At 40.2% G+C, this 22,306-nt stretch overlaps 1 protein-coding gene across 1 annotated transcript in view; it reads right to left on the bottom strand.

Moving 5' to 3' along the window:
- The window catches only part of LOC126419139 (X-linked retinitis pigmentosa GTPase regulator-like), a 358,411-nt gene that overhangs the window by 245,003 nt on the left and 91,102 nt on the right, over positions 1 to 22,306 (bottom strand). The window contains exon 6 of the mRNA XM_050086247.1: positions 11,603 to 11,755. Within this exon, the coding sequence (XP_049942204.1) occupies positions 11,603 to 11,755 (153 nt within the window). The remainder of the gene's footprint in view (positions 1 to 11,602; positions 11,756 to 22,306) is intronic.

The following is a 22,306-nucleotide window of genomic DNA, read 5'->3' as shown; positions in this document are numbered from 1 at the left end:
TCATGTCTGCACTAATATGGCCAAGAAAGGAAGACAAACACATCCAGGAAGGCGAAAAAGAAGCTGGAAGACCTGCCAGAGGCCAAAGAAGGGCCACCATATGCAGCAGGACAGTTTTAATTAATTGTAAGTAACAAATTTCAAAAGTTTTTTTCTTTAAAGTTAATTTCCCGCAAACTAAAATTTTCAGTACATACGCCCCATAGTATCAGCAACTAACATAAATAAATGAATTAAATTTTCAGAGACTCTGCATAACATAAAAAGCCACCTCTGGTACTACATTCATTAATATTCTCCCATTAGGAAGTTCACAAAAAAATATTTTCTGCAGAAAAAATTTAATATTTTTTGTTAATAAATTTGAAAAAGTATTTCTTAAAAACTATAAAACGGATAAAGTAGATTTTAGTATAGTTGACTTTATTATCATCATGTAACATACAGAAATGGGTCAAATACTTGCCTAAATTAACATGGGTTAGATAGGCAGGGTGTGGTCCCCTTAATTGATTAACAAGACTGTGTGAAAAAAAAAAAAAAAAAAAGTGTTATTCGGAAAATGTTTGGAAACTCAGTGATAGTGATAGACTGGAGCTGCATTAACCGACTCATTTCACAAGATATAGTTGTAATTTTCTGAACAATTCCTGTTTAATAAGTGACAGCAACAGTGACTCTCATCGTTTACTTTGTGGGAAACTTGCTTCTTTCTGCTCTATGAGTGAACACTCACATTCTTGTTACCTCACTGGATGTGCTACTGCAACTGTACCCAAAGAGTCAAATCCCACTGGGACAGTATATCTGAAGTCCAATGGTTTTGCTCCTCCTCTATTGTCATTGAAAATGATCACAACTAAATTAAGTATAGGAAACCTACGAAACTGTAGAGTTCCTACTGTGGTGCTGCGCAGATGAAAACAGTAGTTTTTCACAATTCTCAGATAACAGATGGAGGTTGTCAGCTTCCACTAATTGTGGCTGCATTATTAGCTGTTGGTTCACAGGCGCTTTTCTGTCGCTTATTGTAACTGTTTTTTAAATGTTAGAGCTGGAAGAATAGAAAACATCAAATTTTTGTCATATGGAATATTCAAATTCACCTTAAGTCTTCACGTTTTGAGCAACGGCAGAATATCCATCAGAAAAGCTGACAACAAGAAGCCAGGTCATGCCCGTCTTTTGGTGGGTGTGTCAATGAAAGTTATCTCAGTAACAATATTGTGTAGCAAAGATAGGTTGCCAACTCAACCACTGGAGAAGCTCCAAAATTGTGAATCGCGTGTGGTGAATACACTTTCCAGGTTCTGGTCCGATTAAGACAATAAAACACAAATAGTTGTTGCAGTTATTAATTTATGAAGTTTCGTTTGCACTCAGTGCATTGATGTAATACAAGTAATTACACCCTAGCCCCTAAACCTAGTTACAGAAATGCGAAAAAGACTCACCAACATATAATGAGGATATTCTGGCCCTTGCCACCCACAACTTTGAGACGAAGAGTCACTTCCGAGGTCACCCACAGAACACATCAGCTGGCACTCTTCCTGGCAGTATAGCTGAAACTTAGCAACAACACAGAATATGTTTGGCAACTCTGTGACTGACGAGTTACTTCTGTGATGGCACAGAACTATCCTGCTAAATTCATTTGATATTATCATTTCATTTCAACTGAATAATGTGAGTGATTTTCTCTTGAGATGTGATACAAGGATATCGGTTAATGCTTTTGAGTCCACGAAAGTCGTTTCACACAGGAAATACAACTACTCTCATCCCTTATGTTGTGACTTATCTGTCATAGTGACTACTGTGAAAATAAGTACGGACAGATGCTGCACCACCTCGCTAGCTCTGAGGAAATGTGCCTGCATGCCAGGTGCAAGTAGCTTTCATTCACCTTTCAAGATTTGCTGAAAGCCAGATTTTTAATTCTTTTGTAGCAGAGCTACAAGCAGGCAGATAGCAACTCAATAAGGAAATCGTAAGACAACATTGAGCAAAACTCGTCTTGCTACTTTCAGTACCCTATAGTGTCAGACTGAAAACCTTATGGTACTGTAAAATTCATGATGCCACTTTTGTTTTCTGCCTATAGTATGGTAAAGAAATATATTTCATTGCTTCATTTTTCCCTACAATTACTTCATTTGCTCCCTTGTCTTTATATTTATTGGCAAATTTTTCATAAATTTTTTGAACAAAGGGTAGCGGATAATCATTAGATTTAGCTTTGGAAAAAATAGTATCTAACTCAGTTTTACAATCCTCTTCAGAAAGTGGGGTACAGAAAACATGATTAAATGCAAATCTGAAAAACGCCATTTTATGCTGATTAGGGTGGGTTGAATGATAGTTTATGATGCAGTCAGTATATGTCTTTTTTCAAAATATGCCAAAATGAAGTCTTCCGTCACTGTTCCTTATATATAGATCCAAAAAACTAATAACCCCATTCATTTCAAGTTCATATGTGAACTTTATTTTAGCATGTAAAGCACCATCCACAAGCAATAATGTATCATCAACATACCTAACGTAAAAGACAATTTTCTTTGCCAACTCAACATTCTCATGATACCATCTGGTTTCAAGGTGATTGATGAACATGTCAGCTAAAAAATTTTAGATCATGGTGTAGATAAAGTAAGTTTTACACCAGTCAGGGGTTTATAAAATACTTTGTCCAAGCTGTAAAGCATGTTACGTAGGTCAGACTGGACGAAAAATTGAAATTAGATTTGCTGAACATGTCGCCGTTGACAGAAAGGACGCGGCTGATAGGTCGAATTTTGCAGCCCACATTATAAATAGTGGACATGAACTTCCTCGAATTGAGACACAAGTGAGGTTCTTACATAGAGCAGAAAAGGGAAATTATCTTGATTTGCTAGAGGATATGGAGATCTTTTGTCATCATAGATCAGCTTGCGTGTGCCTTCTCAATGAGCAGGTGAATGTGAGAGGAGTTCATTTTTGGGAGCTCTTCGCCGAGCATTTGCTTGATGAGAATGGAAATGATAGGACAAGGAAAGACGAGAGGGGGGTGGAGGAGGGAAGAGTGAAAGGGGGGAGGGGGGAGGTAAATAGATTGGTGATATGAATTATGTTATTGTGACTAATTTTGCGTTGATGCCCTTTAATTGGGCTTTTGCTGTCTTGTCAGCTGCACCAACAGACATATGGTGTGGATTTATGTTTCATGATATACGAGCACACCATAAGAGTCCCTACCAGTTCTCAATTCATCCTATCGAGCCTGTGTTAATTTTCCCTTGTATGAAGTGTGCTGCACTTTATTTCTGCATTTGGTCTTGTTTCTTTAATACGTTTGTTTCATTCATGTCCATAATTTTCTTATCTCAACTTGGTTTACTTTATATGTGCATTCAGCAATGTGGCGCCATCTGCCGGAAAAAATCCAATCTTCCTGAATATCATTAACTGTACGCTAGATGGATGCCAACACCGTTTTACATTTTGGCATTATGATTAACTTTTGCTCTTCAATAATATGATAAATAATTTTTAAATTTTTTTTAAAAAGTTTAAAATTTTTTTCTATGGTGTGCTTCTCACCTATGTTTGTTCCTTTTTACTAATTTGTACAATCGTTTTTTGGCATATATAACTGTACCATGTGGTTGACAAAATCTTTGTCCACATATCCATTTTTTTGTAAATATTTCATTAATTCATTATTATATTTTACCTCACTTTGTATGTCATTTCTTCTTCTCATTTTCATTTTAGCTGTATCTTTTCACAAAGAGGGCGGGTTTGCTTTGCAGTGCCCCCTTATGGTTTCTCGTTGTCACAGTCAATTCTCGATGTATCACTTTATGTTTGACCTCTGCTTAAGACAGTGTTACTACTCAGGGACATATTTGTTGAAAGGTAAATTTGTATGTGCATTTTAAATGTTTAATACATCTTTATACATATAATTGGTTTTATGTTGCTTCATGTACATTTATTCATTTGGTCACTATTATTAAATATTTTTATTCTTGTATTTGCAGCACCGATGAAGGCTGTTAATCAGTTGAAATCGATTTGCAAAAGTAGATAAAGAAAACATGATTTTGCAACTGGTTGCTGCTTACTTGGTAATTTTATGGTTTACGGTCACTGCAAAACTTGGAAACCACATGGAGTCCACCATTTATAATATCCTACTAATTCATATTAAAATAGACACAATCGTCTTACAGACCCTTGATGGTTTATTAACATAGACTGCCGTCATGGTGTTTCGGTAGTAAGCTGAATTTAATTTGCATTAGTACAGTGAATATTTTAACTGTGTTGTCTGTTGGTTTACTGAACAAAACAGTAACCGTCAAAGAGAAATTAATCAGCAACAATATATTCTTTCGCGATATCTAAAACAATCTGACAATGCTACAGTAGTTTGCAAATTCTACGCATGTAGAAATGTACTGGTTCTAACGATGTCATTAAACTAGTGTAGTTTGAAGAGCATTTTTGTCTAGAAATGAACTGTCTTGACGGTTGATCGATCAAGAGCAGGAAAGGCAAAATTTTAAGAGTATACGATCAGATGGACAAGTGTCTGACAGATGACTTTCCTATCAATAAAATTGCCTGAGAGCTGACTTCCCTATCAGTCTCCTGGATAGTTTTGTTTCTCAAATCAACAGAGTGCATTATTGTGCAGTAGCACACGTGATGTAGTTTTGTCAGTTGATTTTCTTACACTGCAAACGAAAGGTGTCTTCAATTGTTGGCAACAAATTACAGCTGTAATGGACACACCCTTGCAGAAGAATTTGTAGTGGAAAACACACTTTTGGAGCTCTTTGCTCAAGTTTATGTTTTTTGATGGGGCTCAGCCTTTCATTTCTTGTTGGGAAGTTAACAATAAAGGCATCATAACTCATCACCAGTAACAGTATTGCATAGGAATGCTCAATGAGTGACCTGATGACGTTCAAGCAAAACTGTAATAATAGCCACTCCATTGATTTTATTTTGCTTCAAATTAGAGCACCAGACTTCAGAACCTTGCCTGTTGAATGCAAATGTCGCATGATGGTTAAATGGTAATCCATCACTTATATGAGTAGTCAAGATCCTTAATGTGGAAAATCACTCATGCAAGAATAATCTTTGTTGAAACAAGAATATCTTTTTCTGGTGTATTTTTCCTAAAAGCACGCACTCCATACACAGTACCAATCTTTTGAGCTGCTTCCTCAGCTCAAATTAGAAAATGACAGTTGATACATATACTGACAGCATTGCGCTGCATTCACCTGGGCAGCGCCCGATTTCAGGTGGTGGGTACCGTCCGGCCGGTGGTTGGTAGCCAGCCGCTGCAGCGTGAGGAAATGCTAGACTGTAAGCTGTTCTGATCGCGACACAACCAGGAGCTGTCCTGCGGAATTGTTTCTTGAAGTATTTATTATTATTGGTGGGTAGAATGGGAAGTGAAATATCTTCCATGTTCAACCAGACTTGAAACTTTAGACAAGGCCCAAAATGTGCTTAAAAAATACAGACACACACACACACACACACACACACACAGAAAGAGTTGGACGTGAACACGCAACTATAAGTTTAGAATGCACGATGATTACCACAAGACCACAGCCTTGCACAATCCAAGAACAACTCGGAAGTAGACAACACTTCCTCCTGACAGTTCAAAAATGGTTCAAATGGCTCTGAGGACTATGGGACTCAACTGCTGAGGTCATTAGTCCCCTAGAACTTAGAACTAGTTAAACCTAACTAACCTAAGGACATCACAAACATCCATGCCCGAGGCAGGATTCGAACCTGCGACCGTAGCGGTCTTGCGGTTCCAGACTGCAGCGCCTTTAACCGCACGGACACTTCGGCCGGCCCTCCTGACAGTGTTGCCAGATTGTGCAGATGGTCAGACTTAGTGTTGTCAGGGGTGGTCGGTTTTAATGACCACCTTAAATGAATTACTTTGAACCAGTCTCTGTGGCGGCCGGCCGGCGGTCAGTTTTTATGTCTAAGACTGTACAATGCACCAGTACGTAGTCTATCTGACTTAAGTAAAATCTGTACTTACCTACGTAAAATCTGAGTTTGCTATTGTATTCTGCACTCATTAACAAGTTCGTGAACATGCTAGGAATATTTTGTTTGCAATAATTACTAAGTAATTGATCTAAACTTATGGCAATTATTACAAAGTGTATTTTGCAGGTTACAAATTTATTTTCAGTAAATCGGCTAGCTATTTTTGATAAACATAATTCTTAACACAATTATATCTGCATCCACATTTGTTACACATTTTTAATTGTCATTTCAGAAAATTTGTAAATTCTAATTGTCAAAGAGTGTTGTAAATCATATAAATACCAGTAGTTTGCCTACAGCAGGAGGACAGTTTGTTACCGACCATCAATCGCACAGCATATAATACTTTGTTTACACAATCAGGAGTATTTGCAGCAAAGCTACACCTCAGGAATAAAGATCTACAAGTTATGTAAATTTCGTGAACATTTTTGGTAACAACATATCATCTCTACATTGATGAACAGTTCTGCATTTTTCAGTTCAATCAATTTATTGAAATTGTTGCATATCAGCTGGTGGAAGCCCATTTTTTAAATTCTTGAGATTCATATGGTTATTGTGGCCACGAAACTTTTGGCATAAACCTTCAATTTTTGTAAGTTTGCAAATATTTTAATTATCAACAATCCATATTACACACATCCCACACCATGCTGACTTCTTCGCCATCAGCCAGTTCTGTTTTAGATGGTAGCTATCAAAATGTGAGTACTGTTGGTGGATGGTGGGTTTAATGTATGGTTCACGGTGAGGGCTATTCGGATTCTCCCCTCCACCAACAACTTTTCTAAATTGCACAAATGGGAGTTACCCTTACAACACACTGTCTGCTACTAAAACTATCCCAGCATCAACCTATGGTCCTACTGTCCTCACACCCTCTCCCCACCATTTTCTGCCCCCTCTGCACAACCACCTCCTCCCTGTTCACGTCTTCTTAACCTCATTGCATGTTGCCCTCTGCCAATGCACGCACCTGTCTCTCTGCTTCTCTGCTCCTCTCCTTTCCCACTGCCCCCCCTCCCCCCACCACAATCTCCCTGCCCCTCAACACTGCATCTAGCAGTGTTATCATGCCTCCATGTAGTTCCTGCACACACTCCCGGACAGCAATCTTCCTTCTCCACACCCATACCCTGCTATTGCTCACTCTTCCTCACCCCATTCCAGATTGCTGCATTCATTCAATGTAACAGTTGCTTTCTGATCCATGCTGCTGAATATGGTGGCCATGTGTGCATGAGGTGTGCTTGCTTGTATGAATGTGTGTGTGTTCCCTTCCTGAAGAAGGCTTTTCATTGGGCCTGTTTGCAACTCAACATGTCATCTTTCCAGTGAGTACAAATCTATTCTTTTCCTTATATCAAAATATTAATTAGATGGCATTTTGAGAAGGTGAATTACAAAATATGTTAACATAAAGGAAGTTTTTTCTTAATATGATGAAGACAGCACTACTTCTGCACTTCATATGTCTTTGAATATGTTTAAATAAGGGCATTATTATTTCATTTTTGAATTATATTTTAAGGATTTGGATAAATATTTATATTATCTACAATTTCAACTCTGACCTATTCATTCTGTCAGTATGCCTTACTCTGAGAAAAGTTCATGCGAGTCTGTTTCTCCCAGAAGTTAATTCAATGACAGGTATTTAAACCAAGTTCCCATTTACTTATGGACAGCTGGTAATGACACCAGAAAATAATTAGTGATGTTTTTTGTAGCTGACATTCACAAGATGTGAAGGACACTCTACCAAGCCAAGACGTGAAAGAGTTCATACTCATGCAAGGGGCATTCTACTAAGCAAAGATGTGCAAAGGACTGATAACAACAAGTAATGAGATGATGTAACACCAAGGGCATGGAGAATACAAAGTGAGGTGCAGAAAGGTTTGGTATTTGTACCATTCTTATAAAGTGAAAATAACGTACCTGTTCTCATCTGCTATTAAAACAATGATAAGTGATATAAATACACACAATGAGGCATCCAACACTAAAGGTATTCGTATTTAGTAATGATTAATTAGTTAACTAACCATTTTCTTATGCCATTTGGAAATGTATACAATATTGTAAAAATGATATATTGCTTCTTATTGTAAAGATGACACCTTAAGTTAAAACAGGCACAATAAAAAGACTGTTACATATTGAGCTTTCAGCCAAGCCTTCTTCAGAAAAGAAAACACACACACAAGCAAGCACACTTCACACACCCATGACCACTATCTCCAATCGCTCTGGTCTGAATGCAATGGTTCCGCCTAGAATGTAAGCAGCAATGCAGAGTGGGGTAGGGGAGGGGGATGGATAACATGTATGGGTGGGGGGAGAGCAAACAACATTGACTGGTGGATCGTGCATACTCATGGTAGCCAGACAAGACTACCAGGCAGGGTGCAGGAATGTTGTGGGAAAGGGGGGGGGGGGGGGGGGGGAGGGGAGGGGGAAGAGGCCTGTGCAATTACTGCAGCAGAGCTTGGTATACGACATGGCTGCTTTCGCAGGTGGCCTGACCTATGATGGGGTATGATAAGTGCATGACACACTAGAACAGGAAGTAGGCAGGTCTTGCCCCTGGGTCTTCCATAGGGATACGATCCTTGTGGCAAGGGGCTGGGATTGGGAGTGGCATAGTAATGGAGCTTGGGTGGGTGACAGAACAACACTTTAGGATGGGTGGAAAGTATCTTGGGTAGGATGTCCTTCATTTCAGAGCATGATGACAAATAATCAAGGCACCGGCAAAGAGGGCACTCCATTGTAGCTGGTTTTAGAGGGTGTTGGGAGGATTGGGAGTGTGTGGGATATGGCATGGGAAATTTCTACATTATTTACATATTTTTATGTGTTTTTAACCTCCACCATGAATCTTTGCTCCTTGCATCTGCATTAATACAGAAAAGCTTCTTTATCCCTAGCCTGAACCCAGTCCCACATAGTGTTCCTGCGTTGTTGCTTGGCTCATGGAATCCTCCCAAATTGCCTTACCATCAAATTATCCATCTCCAGCTGCAGCCCCTCCAGAGGAAACACTTTTTCACCACCAACCCTACCAATCAGAGTCAACCCCCGACCAATGTTGATCCCTGCCTGACTCAATTCACTCCTCCATCCAACTGTGATCTACCCTCACTGCCCCCATATCAATCCCTGTTAACTTTCCAGAATTTCTTAACCTTGAACTTCCACCACAAATCCCTCAATATGCAAGCTAACCTTATATTCACAGAAGGCACCACAATCCACCACCTAAAAACTGATCTTAAGCTTACAATCCTACCTGCTTACAAAGGCTCCACCACTATCATTTCGAACCGTACGGATTACCTGGCAGAAGGACTCCACCAGCTGTCAGATTCATCCACCTACAAACTCTGCCACAGTGACCCCATTTCAGAAATCTAGCAGGATCTCCAGTCACTCTTCAAATCCTTAGGCCCATCCCAAAACCTCTCCCTGGAGTCCGTCTCTCTTCTCACGCTTACCACTCCCTGCACTCCTACCTTCTACATACTTCCTAAAGACCATAAACCCAACCAATCAGGATGAACCATTGTGGCTGGTTACTGTGCCCTCATAGACCAACACCTTCAGCATATTACCCACAACCTATCCTCCTACACAAAAGATACCAACCATTTTCCCCACTGACTCTCCACAGTTCCTGTTCCTTTACAACATCATGCCTTGCTCATCACTATTGATGCCACCTCCCTTTACACCAACATTCACATGGTTCAGATTCACTGACAACATCTTTGTGATCTGGATCAAGGGTGAGGACACACTACCCACCTTCTCCCCCATTCACTTCACCTAGTCCTCCATGCCCATGGCCTCGCCTCTGTTGAACACTACCTTTACCACTGTCCAACAAATTCCAAAGCTACACCCTCCTTCCTAGTTACTATGAACAACTATGACCTCGCCCATAATTACTTCTCCTTTGAAGGCACCACCTACCAACAAATCCAAGGTACGGTTACAACCACCCACATGGCACCACCCTATGCCAATCTATTCATGGGCCATCTAGAGAACACCCAGAATCCTAAACCCCTCACCTGATTCAGATTCACTGAGGACATCTTCATGATCTAGAGCAAGGGTGAGGACACCCTATCCACCTTCTCCCCCATTCACTTCACCTAGTCCTCCTCAACCCAACAAGCCACTTTTTTTTTTTTATGTTGACCATTATCTCAAAGATGGCTGCATCAGTTCCTCCATCCATATCAAATCTATTAGCCTCCAGCAATACCTCCACTTCAACAGCTGTCACCCATTCCATACCAAGAAGTCCCTTCCCTACAGGCTAGCCATCTGTGGCCATCGCATCTGTAGTATGAGCAGTTCATCTTGAAATATACCGAGGGTCTCACGGACACCTTCACAGACCGTAATTACCCTCCCAACCTCGTACAACCAAAAACAGATCTCCAGTGCCTTATCTCTCCAGTCACCCATCTGGTCCCAAAGTTCCACTGTCCAGCCACAGAGGAGCATTTCCCTCATGACCCAGGACTGGAGCAACCAAATCCCATTCTCTGCCAGGGTTTCTCACCGTGCCCTGAAATGAGGAATGCCCTACCCACTATCCTTCCCGCACTTCCCACAGTGATATTCCACTGCCCACCAAATCTACACAATATCCTTGTCCACCCCCACTCAAAGCCCACTCCCAGCCCCTTACCTCATATCCCTGAGATAGACCTAGACATAAGACCTGTCACACATTGTTCCAAAACACCTACTCCAGTCCAGCCACAAACATCACCTATCTCTTATCCCATCAAAGGCAACACTACCTGGGAAACCACTTTTGTGATCTACAAGCTAAGCTGCAACCACTTTGCTGCAGTCTACATCAACACGACAACCAACAAACTGTCTGTCAGCATGAATGGTCACCAACAAACTGTGGCCAAGAAACAGCTGGACCACCCAGTTGCTGAGTACGCACCCAATATGACTTCCTTGATTTCAATGACAGCTTCACAGCCTGTGACATGTGGATCCTTTCTACCAACACCAGCTTTTCTAAACTACAACATATCCAACATTCCCACAACCCTCCTCAACTCAACCTTCATTACTCATCGTCCTTTACCCAGCTATTACCTTCCTGTTCCCACCAACACACCCACAATCTTTTTACTTTTCCACGATGTTTGCTTTGTTTGTCATTGCCATTGCTCTGCTTTGCATCAACACCGCTAGCACTCTGGACTACTGTAAGTTCCTCGTTGACTAAGCAGTTCAACTATGCTCTGTAGCCTCATGCTATGCTCAGCATTAGATACCTCTCCCTCTGTTCCCATTAGCAGCCAATACTGTTGTTGTAGGGTAGACAAATGTGGGATGTCAAATGCCGCAAACATCATTGACCTTTGTGACCTCAAAATCACAGGATTCCTTGTATGTCTACTCCACACAGAAGGCAGAAATCTCCTTCAACTACAGTGGGCCATTGATTCTAAAGAAATCATACCTGTTATGAAAGCTGAGTGATAGTAACCGCAGCTGACTTGAGAGACTTTCTGACCAAGAGGTAGCAAAGTTGGTATACGAACACAGCTGTCCGAGTTTGTCAATCCTAGTTGTCCATCAGCATTATTACCCCACACGTACACGTCTCCAGCATCTGAAACATAGCAGGAACAAATTGTTACCTCACATGGAAGGCAAATGAGTAACTTATTTTTGTATGGCTCAAGCAGCAACACCACAGCTAATTTTAGCAACAAAACAAATGAACACTAGAAGGGAAATTCAGGCACAGCACGTCTTACAGCGCCACATAATCTAACAGTACACGTAACTGATTACCTACAGCCACATCTTTTTGTTTGGGCTGAAGACACTGGCAGATTTCTTCCCCCTTTTTCTTCTTTTTCATTATATTCAGAAAAAGGAACATAGCTTCTTGAAGACAAGATTCCTTAAATCTTTTCGTTTTACTGTTCACTATAGTTCTAGCAATAACGGTTACTCCATATACCTTAGAGTGGTCTATGCTGACTGGTGTAGAACTGGATTTAGCATACTGCTTAAACTGAATCTGTAGGGCAGATTTTAAAAAAATTTACCCAACTAAACTGTCAGATCAGAGTTTTACTGTGACACACATTCCACAGGACTATAATCTATGAGCGTCATACCTCCTACTTTTTTGTGGTGACTTTGGATGTCCATGCCAGGTGTCACTGGTGTTGTGCCAATGTTTGAACCTTCCTCTTTCATTTTCAGAAGGTTCTGTTGTTCTGTGGTAGATAGCATCAACAGAGGAGTGCTGCAAAATGGAGTCTGATATGGATGCATGTATAAAACAGCGATGTATGATTGAACTCCTCAGTGCCGAAGAAATTACGCACAGTGAACTCCACTGATACTTGGTAAAGGTGTATGGAGATGATACAATAGACGTGAACAATGTGGGGCAATGGGTACGACATTTTCCAGATGGTAAAAGGGTGTGCATGACAAGCCATGGCCCAGTCAACCCTGCACAGCTGTCATCCCTCGCAATGAAGAGTGACTTGATCAACTCATCCAAATCTGATCAGCAGATAATGACCAGAGAATTGTGTGCAAAGCTGAATGTCGGCGCAATACCTTGGAAACAATGTTGGAAAATTTTGGTTATCAAAAAGTCTGTGTGAGATGGGTCCCATGGACGCTTACAGAAGAACAAAAAAAACTCATCAAATGAAAATCTGTCGGAACCTGCTAGACTAATACAAAGCTGAAGGTGACAATTTTCTGAATAGCGTCATCACTGGAGATGAGATGTTGTATCACCACTAAGAGCCGGAATCCAAAAGACAGTCCATGGAATGGCAACATGTGAATTCTCTCCCGAAGAAGAAATTCAAGACACAGCCATCTCCAGGCAAAGTGTGGTTCACAGTCTTCTGGGACAGCTGGGATGTGGTTCTTTTGGATGTCCTGGAGCCTGGAGAAATAGTCAATTCAGCGTACTACAAGATGACACTGACTAAGTAGAAAGCCCAAATTTCCAGGATAAAGCCAGAGAAGAAGACCAACTTTCACCTGCAACATGATAATGCCAGGCCCCACACTAGTTTTGCGACCATGCAACTAATTGCAAAATTCGACTGGACTGCCTAACCACATTCACCATACAGTGACAGACAGCCTCTCAGCTGAGCTGTAACACCTTACAGATATATTTCACCAAAATGAGTACAGCAAAGCTTAGATTACATGTGCTCTGAACTAAATAAATGATACAGACTTCCACAACTAAATAAATGATACAGACTTCCACAAAGAACAGGTAGATCAAGAGGGAGAGAAACTCAACTTTATCCCCTATGTTGGACCTCTCTCAGCCAAAATTGTCAGAATCCTTGGGAAAAACAACATCATATATCTTTCAATCACCACAAAAAGTGAAAGATATGCTTGGTAAAAGAAAAACTAAAACTGCAAGTATCTGGTGTATAAAGCATCCCTTGCAAGTGTGACTACCAATACATCAGGCAAACACAGCACTAGATCTAACAATGTTGTGTGGAACACATCAGACGTGTACGTCTGGGGCGTAAAGGTAAATCAGCAGTCGCAGAACGCAGCCTCAATGAGGGATATACATTGGAATGTAAGGAAACAAAAATGCTGTGCTGAGCTATTGGCTTTTGGGAGAGCATTATCAAAGAATCAACCGAAAGAAGGTTCCTTGACAACCTTGTCAACAGGGACGTGGGCTACCAGCTAAGTTTGGAATGAAAACCTGCACTGGCAGTTATATACCAAGAATGCATCCAACAGTTTACACTTCACAAGTTTGGGTACCACTGAATGTACCAAGAGCCAAACTGCGGCCTGTGCCAACACCACACCCCATGGTACTCCCGCAGGCAACTGCTCAAACGAACTTAATGTAAACAGTTGTGACGTCACACTCATCAGCGGGAGTTTATTGTTGTGACACTCATCAGCAGCAGTTTATTGTTGTGAAGTCTTTCCTAGTCTTCGTCCTAAAGCCTTTGACACATTTTATTGGTTCTTACCAGTCAAAATTACAGAAATTTTTAACTGAAGACTAAAACAATGAAACATTCCTGGAATTCTAAAAAATTCCCTGGTTTTTCCCGGTTGTCCCAGAACATATACACTCTGTATATATGTGGGGCACTGTGCAACCTTGACACTTTGTCAGAAGATGGTAGGAGTGACACTCATCGACAGTCACAGAATTTCAATGCAGCCACCTGGATGGAAGCACGAAAGTATCATCAATCATCGCATAATCACTGACCAGATTCAAAAATTTAAAATGGTTTTGTAATCTATTCATTAAGAGGTACAATCTTGTGTTACAGTTCAACAGAATAAGACTAGCATTACAGTTAGAAACGATGTGTGTGTCTTGAGGCAGTATGACTGACAGCACGCAAATACCTGGACTCTGTTGATCTAGTATTTGAGAATGAGGGAACTTGGTGAATTCCAATAAACTTAACATATAATTTCAAACCTTTAAAAAACTTTTTCTCTTGATACACCCCACAAAATGATGGAAGAAAGAAAGTTTATCGCTTAATGTTCATCAATAAAACTTCGGCATGAGACATGATGACTTCTTTACCACTGACTCTATTCGCAACACAATTTGCAGATAGTATCCAGATATACCACTGAATGTATCTGCAAAATTATTTCATTGTACGACACACAATTCAGGAGATATAATATGATAGACATTTGGATGCACAAAAAACTAGTCTCTGCTTAAAATGATGCGCAGCAAAACTTCAACATCAGGAATGACATTTTAATTTATTACTTCTTTACTACTACCTCTACTTGCAACACACTTTGCAGACAGCATCTACACATATCACTTAATAGGCCTGCAAAATTGTATCATTGTACAACACCTGATTCAGGAGATATGATGTTATAAACATTGAGATGCATGAAAAACTTGCTGTTGCTTAAAATGGAATACAAACTGCCCAGACTACATTCATGCAGTGTTTCGTAATGAGAGCACTCAGCAACTTCCAACAAACTTTAAGCAAAATTCCAAACTTTTCCTAAACTTTTTATAGCTTACAAGCTTAACATCAAATATTTAACACCTTAACTCATTTTTAAAATAATCAGATGCTAGATGTTATTTTATATATTGGAGTTTGATTCTGTAAAGAATCAGGGTATTACTGGTTTGCAACTAAGTCAACACTGATCCAGAGCCTATACAGTCCCAATAGAGTTCCATTTCCTCACATAAGTCCCTAAAGTACTAAAACCTCTGTACAATCCTCTCATCCGATTTCCTAATATGATGATTTCTTCTGTCTTCATTTCACCACCTAGTCTGACATTAATTTATCTATGATGATGGTGGACGAGTTCCCTTGCTATGATATGAATTACTTGAAAAGGTCCAACAACTGGCCACTTTTTATACAGCTTTATTTATGCCAAAGATTATTTAATGCTTTCACCCTTTCATATCTTCATCAATACTACATTTTGCTCCACTGTATTGTTGACAAGATATCCGTGAATACATAAATGTAAGGGTGTCAATAGCTGAAGTTCAAATTTCAAAACAACGTAGAAAGAGAACCGCTGCTCAGAATTGCATAAAATATGTACAGTATATTATTGGTGCATGAGGAAATGTCATGGAACAAAAAATTAACAAAAATCTGACCAATACATGCTGCTGTAAGCATCAGAATATGCACACCAACTGACGCACGGCACACAGTTGTTTCTCAGTTTGTGTCTATGCTGCACAACATGACTGCCTCCATGAAGGATTGTCTGCTGCTGATAAAGTTATTTTACAAGAACAGTGACTGTGGGCCTGTAGCCCTATAAAAGTTAAAGAGTATAAAAAAAGGCATTGGTCCAATGTCTCCTAAGTGTCTGGTGAAAATGATAACAAAATTCAAAAAGACAAGTTCTTTTGAAGTGGCTTGTGGCAGAGGGAGGAAAGCAGTTCATCTGACGAATGTTGAAGATGGGGTCACAGCACTACAGAAGGGGTCGAGCGGTGGTGTGCAAACATGCAGTGAGTGGGGAATTCCCCAAACATTGGACACGCCTATGAAACATTCTGCATAGCTATTCATATAAAATCACACCTGTTCAGGAGATGCTCCCTGCTGACCTGCTAGCAAGACATATGTTTGCTCTGAAATTTCTTGCTTGCATGGAAGTGGACAATGAATGGCCATGGTATATTCTCTGGACAGACAAAGCCCATTTCTACCTCCAAGGACATGTCAGTATGCAGAATATAGGCAATGGAAAATCAGCACGCCCATCAACCATTATCACTTCATTCTGCAAAGGCGACTTTGTGCGCAGCTTGGTGGTATCATTTGTTGTAGGGCAATATTTATTTTTAGGAGGTGAGTCCTGCAGGTCTTGTTCCTGTACCATCACTGGTAAGTGCCATGAGAGTCTCTTGCGCATCAACATCATTTCAACCTTTCAACAGTTTGGATGTGTGGGTAGGATCATTTTTTTGCAAGATGGTGCTCCATCACGCACTGCACAGCCAGTGAAATGGCTGCTGCAAAGGCATTTCAGACATGCTAGAATTATCTGCCATCATTTCCCTACAGCCTGGCCGTCCAGATCATCTGGCCTTAACCTGTGTGACTTCTGGCAGTGGGGTTATCAGAAAGATGGTTCATTCAATGCCCCAATTGCAAATGTAACTAAATTCAAGGCACTCACTGGGCAACAAATTCTGAACATGATCCCCATGACACTCCGATGTGTTGTGGTACATGCTGTTTGTTGATTTCAACTTGTGGCAGAAAATGGTGGATACCATATTGAACATGTCTTGTGTCAGTCTCAAGACAATTAGAAAGCAATGTCATTTTGCTTTTTATGTGGTTTTTGGCCCCAGGGCAATTAAAAACTGATGTCATTTTCATTTTTATAGAGTTTTTGACCTCAGGACAATTAAAAACTAGTTTTTCCCATCTGAAGTGATACGATCTTGTCATGGTATATGAGCTGGCTTAACTAACAGTGCCACAACCGTTGACTACCAAATTTGTGCAGTCATGCACATTGAACAGTACGGATGGTGTAATGTGCAACTCAAAATACAGGCATCGTATTGCGATTCAACTGTCATTTGTAGCTGATACCGTTTACGTTAGAATGCTTATAGTGCCATCTATTGGTAAATGTTTGTGAAATTTTTTTGTTCCATGATGTTTCCCACTGTGTCAATAATAAGGTGTTCATATTTGATGTCGTTCTGAGCAATGGTTCTCTTTCTGTAGCATTTTGGAACTGCAACTTTGGTTATGGACACCCTGTATCACACCAAATGCAGATTGGTGAAAACCCTAAACTGGTCTTTGCATAAATAAATCTGTATAAAAAGTGGATGACTGCTGTATTTCCTCAAATAAGTTATGTCCGATTCTGATAAGACGGTATATAGATCTTACATATTTGCAAAGCAAGCATTACAATGTATTTACCAGTGTTTCATGCACACCAAATATTGCTGGACTGTAATGTGAAACAGTGAAAGTGTATGATTTTGATGTACGCCGAAGCAATGAATTAAAAGTCTGTACCAGCTCTGGGATTCAAACCCAGGTCTCCTGCTTAATAGGCAGATGTGCAAGCTGTAACACCACCCCGGCACTGGGCTATCAGAGCTGCACAGACTATACTAGCACATCTCCCTCCATGATACAAATTCCAACTCATGCTTCAATCTATTGCTACTCCCCTTCTTAACTTGCATCATAATTGCCAAGCCTCTCCAGTATTGGAATAGTACCTTAGCAATGAGTGAAATAGCGTTAATCCTGCCTGCACCTCAGGCACAGGTGAAGAGCCAAATAAACTGGTACACCTGCCTAATATCACGTAAGGCCCCGTGGGCACACAGAAGTGCCACAACATGATGTGACATGGCATCAACTAATGTCTGAAGTAGAGCTGGAGGGAACTGACACCATGAATCATACAGGGCTGCTCATAAATCCATAAGACTAAGAAGGGGTGGAGATCTCTTCTGAACAGCACGTTGCAAGGCATCCCAGATATGCTCAATAATATTCATGTTTGGGGAGTTTGGTGGCCAGGGGAAGTGTTTAAACTCAGAAAAGTGTTCTTGGAGCAGAGTGTTCTTGGAGCCACTCTGCAGCAATTCTGAATGTGTGGGGTGTCCCATTGTTCTGCTGGAGCTGCCCAAGTCCATCGGAATGCACAATGAACATAAATGGATACAGGTCATCAGACAGGATGTTTGTGTGCGTATCACCCGTCAAAAGTCATATCTAGACATATCAGGGGTCCCATGTTGATCCAACTGCAGATGCCCCACACTATTACAGAGCCTCCACCAGCTAGAACAGTCCCCTGCTGACATTCAGGGTCCATGGATTCATGAGGTTGTCTCCATACCCATACAAGTCCATCCGCTCGATACAATTTGAAATGAGACTTGTCCGGCCAGGCAACATGTTTCCAGTAATCAACAGTCCAATGTCAGCATTGACAGGCCCAGGTGAGACATAAAGCTTTTTATTATGCAGTCAACAAGGGTACATGAGTGGAGATTCAGCTCCCAAAGCCCATATCGATGATGTTTCATTGAATGGTTCACATGTTGACACTTGTTGATGGCCCAGCACTGAAATCTGTGGCAATTTGCGGAAGTGTTGCACTTCTGTCATGTTGAATGATTCTCTTCAGTTGTTGTCAGTCTTGTTCTTGTAGCATAATTTTCCAACCACAGCGATGTCAGAGATTTGATGTTTTACCAGATTCCTGATATTCATGGACGGAAAAATCCCCACTTCGTCACTACCTCGGAGATACCGTGTCCCATCGCTCGTGCGCTGACTATAACACCGCATTCAATATCACTTAAATCTTGACAACCTGCCATTGTAACAGCAACTGATCTAACAACTGCGCCAGACACTTGTCGTCTCATATAGGAGTTACTGACTGCATTGCCGTATTCTGCCCGTTTACTCATCTCTCTATTTGAATACGCAGGCTAGTTTCTTTGGCACTTCAGTGTAGTAATCATATACAGTTGATGTTCCAAAAACATACTGAGCCTCACCTTTATCTACAATAATGATTTTGGCTGAAGCGATGAATTAAAATTTGTACCAGTTCTGGGATTGCTTTGGCCTACAGCATTAAAAATGGTTCAAATGGCTCTGAGCACTATGGGACTTAACTTCTGAGGTCATCAGTCCCCTATAACTTAGAACTACTTAAACCCAACTAACCTAAGGACATCACACACATCCATGACCGAGGCAGGATTCAACCTGCAGCCGTAGTGGTCGCGCGGTTCCAGACTGTAGCGCCTAGAACCGCTCGGCCAGCCCGGTCGGCTACAGCATTATCTTAGATAAAGCTGAGACTCAGTATGTCTCAGAAACATCAACTGTATATGATAAATATATCACCTACAACTGAGGTACAGGCAAGATTAAACCTATTTTGTTCATTGCTAACATGCTATTCCAATATTGGAGAGCCTCGGCAATACCAATGCCAGTTCAAAAGGGGAACATAATGGGCTGAGATGTGAGCTGGAATTTGCATCAGGGAGAGAGACATACTAGAGTACTCTATGCAGCTGTGGTAGGGACAGTGCCAGTGCGGTGTAACAGGTAGCACATCTGCTTCATGAGGAGACCTGGATTCAATTCCCAGTGCTGGTACAAATTTTAATTCATTGTCTCGGCCTACATCACTGTTGTAAATAAAGCTGAGACTCATTACGTCTCAGGAACATCAACTGTATATGATTAATACATTAGAGAAAGTGTGATGACTTTATGATTTGGACACCAACAGAGAGGCTATTGGCGATGTTAAATAATATCACGAGATGAATGCTTATAAACTATACACTTGTCACTTTTATCAGAAATCTGACTCATTTCCTACCTCATTAATTCATTCATGCATGCATGCATGCATGCATGCATCAATACATACATACTTACATAGAGACAACAGACCACACAGCTGCCATTACTAAATTGAATAGCTCCTCAAGTGGCACCATGAGGCAGAGTGCATCTCATTCCAGTATGCCCATAGAGGGAAAATCTGTAGTAGTATTGAGAATCGAACCTACGTACTCAGACTGGCTGAGCACTCAATTATGAAGGCAGGCACATTCACACAAACATTCGTAACACAATTAAATTCTGGATATAAATGTAGTAGTAGTAGTAGTAGTAGTAGTATGGTACTCTGATTTTATGGCAGGTCTTGTCATGGGTTAAGCGTCTTCCATTTTTGTCTGTCCATAGCCAGTCTTTTAATTTCTGAATATTTGTCTCCTTTGGCATTGTCTAGCATTTGATATCTTCTTTTTCCTCTTCCCCTTTTCCCCTCCACCATTCCTTCTATTCCTTCCTTCAGTAAACAGTCCCTCCTCAAACAATGTCCAATCCAGTTCTGTTTCTCTTTCTGATGACTTTCAGCACGTTTATTTGTTCTCCAACTCTTCTTAATACTTCTTAATTCCTTACTCAGTCTTCCCATTTCACTTTTTCCATTCTTCTCCACATCCACATCTCTAGTGCCTCCAATCTTCTTTAATCTTCCTTCCTCAATGCCCAGGTCTCCGCACCATACAGTGCTATGCTTCAGATGTAACATTTGACAAGTCTTTTCCTCAGATCTTTGTTTAGTGGTCCACAAAGTAATTTCTGTTTCCTCTTGAATCCTTCTTTTGCCATTGCAATTCTTTTCCTAATTTCTGTTGAGCAATACATATCATCCATTATTACTACATTAATATACTAACTGAATGAAATTTTTCAACAAAAGGTAATTAAAATAAAATGTGAGGGAGGAAACCTGTGAATCAGAGAAATGTGGTGGCTGATAGTTCATAAGAAGTGGGCTTATCTGACCAATCTCATATACAAAGAATCAAAGGACTATTTGTGTGCACATCTTATCACATAATTATTTAAATGTTCACAGGCTTTATGATTACTTAATCTAGCATACATTTCAATATTCTATCATATGTCTCCTTTCCCAGTAAAGTTTCTATTTAGATTTCCAATGAAACCCAACCCTTTTAGAAGACCTAACAGTTTATATTTTATGTCTCTTCCTAATTTCTTAATGATTCTTCTAATATCATAGCAGTTATTCTTTATTTCTATACTGCAGAAAAGTAACACAACATTTAATTTCCTTAAATCTAGAACATGAGTAGATACTAAAATTATGTACATCTACAAATGATTTTTTTCCATTAGTGCTACATTTTAGCTCTTACTTACAACATGTGAGGATAAAAATATCAAACAGTGATACTGTTCGGTTTTGTATTGATCTGCATTTTGATTGTTGAGCTACAAATTAAGAAATGAATGAAAAGTCACAATATACAGGGCTCCAGCCAGCAGTTTTGAGTTATTCATGAAATAAATCTGTTACTCACCATACAATGGAGATGCTGAGTCGCGGATAGGCACAACAAAAAGACTCTAACAATTAAAGTTTTCACCCATGGGCCTTCGTCAACAATGCACACACACACACACACACACACACACACAATTGCAGTCTCAGGCAACTGAAACCACACTGCCTGAGACTGCAGTCATGTGCGTGAGTTGCATTTGTGTGTATTGTTAATGAAAGTCCATGGCCGAAACCTTTAAGGGGACATTGTACATGAAAGTTGTTGAAATTTGACATTTTCTGTTTTCTTCTCCGTAATGTACTTTGGACTTTCCTGAACATTTTGGTACATAATACATTAAAGTCAGACAATTGTGAGACCTTGAAATAATATTTTGAATGTTGATGTATGACTGTCAAGTTTCGTGGCTACGCATGTACTGCCACAGTTGAGCAGTCAGATCTTGGGAACTATACAGTCTAGAAGTCTATGAACTGCATTGTTTTGTGCCTGTTGCTACATCTCGGAAGTTGGCATTACAAATAAAAAAATCAGTCCTTTGTTTCTGACATTAGTTTTCATTGAAAGTAGTGTGATTATTGGCTATTTTTGTAGTAAGCTAACTTCTATTGCTTTTTATACGTAAATAAAATGACTAAGCATAAAAGTAACATCAAGAAACACAAATTTGCGGGTAGCAGATATGTGCAGCCTGCACTTACTTTTGAAGTGACCACGCCCCCTAGTGCATCGAAAAGGAAAGTA

Source organism: Schistocerca serialis, chromosome 9 (assembly GCF_023864345.2).
Source record: "Schistocerca serialis cubense isolate TAMUIC-IGC-003099 chromosome 9, iqSchSeri2.2, whole genome shotgun sequence".
Lineage (NCBI taxonomy): Eukaryota > Metazoa > Arthropoda > Insecta > Orthoptera > Acrididae > Schistocerca > Schistocerca serialis.
This window is presented reverse-complemented; position numbering and strand designations above follow the sequence as displayed.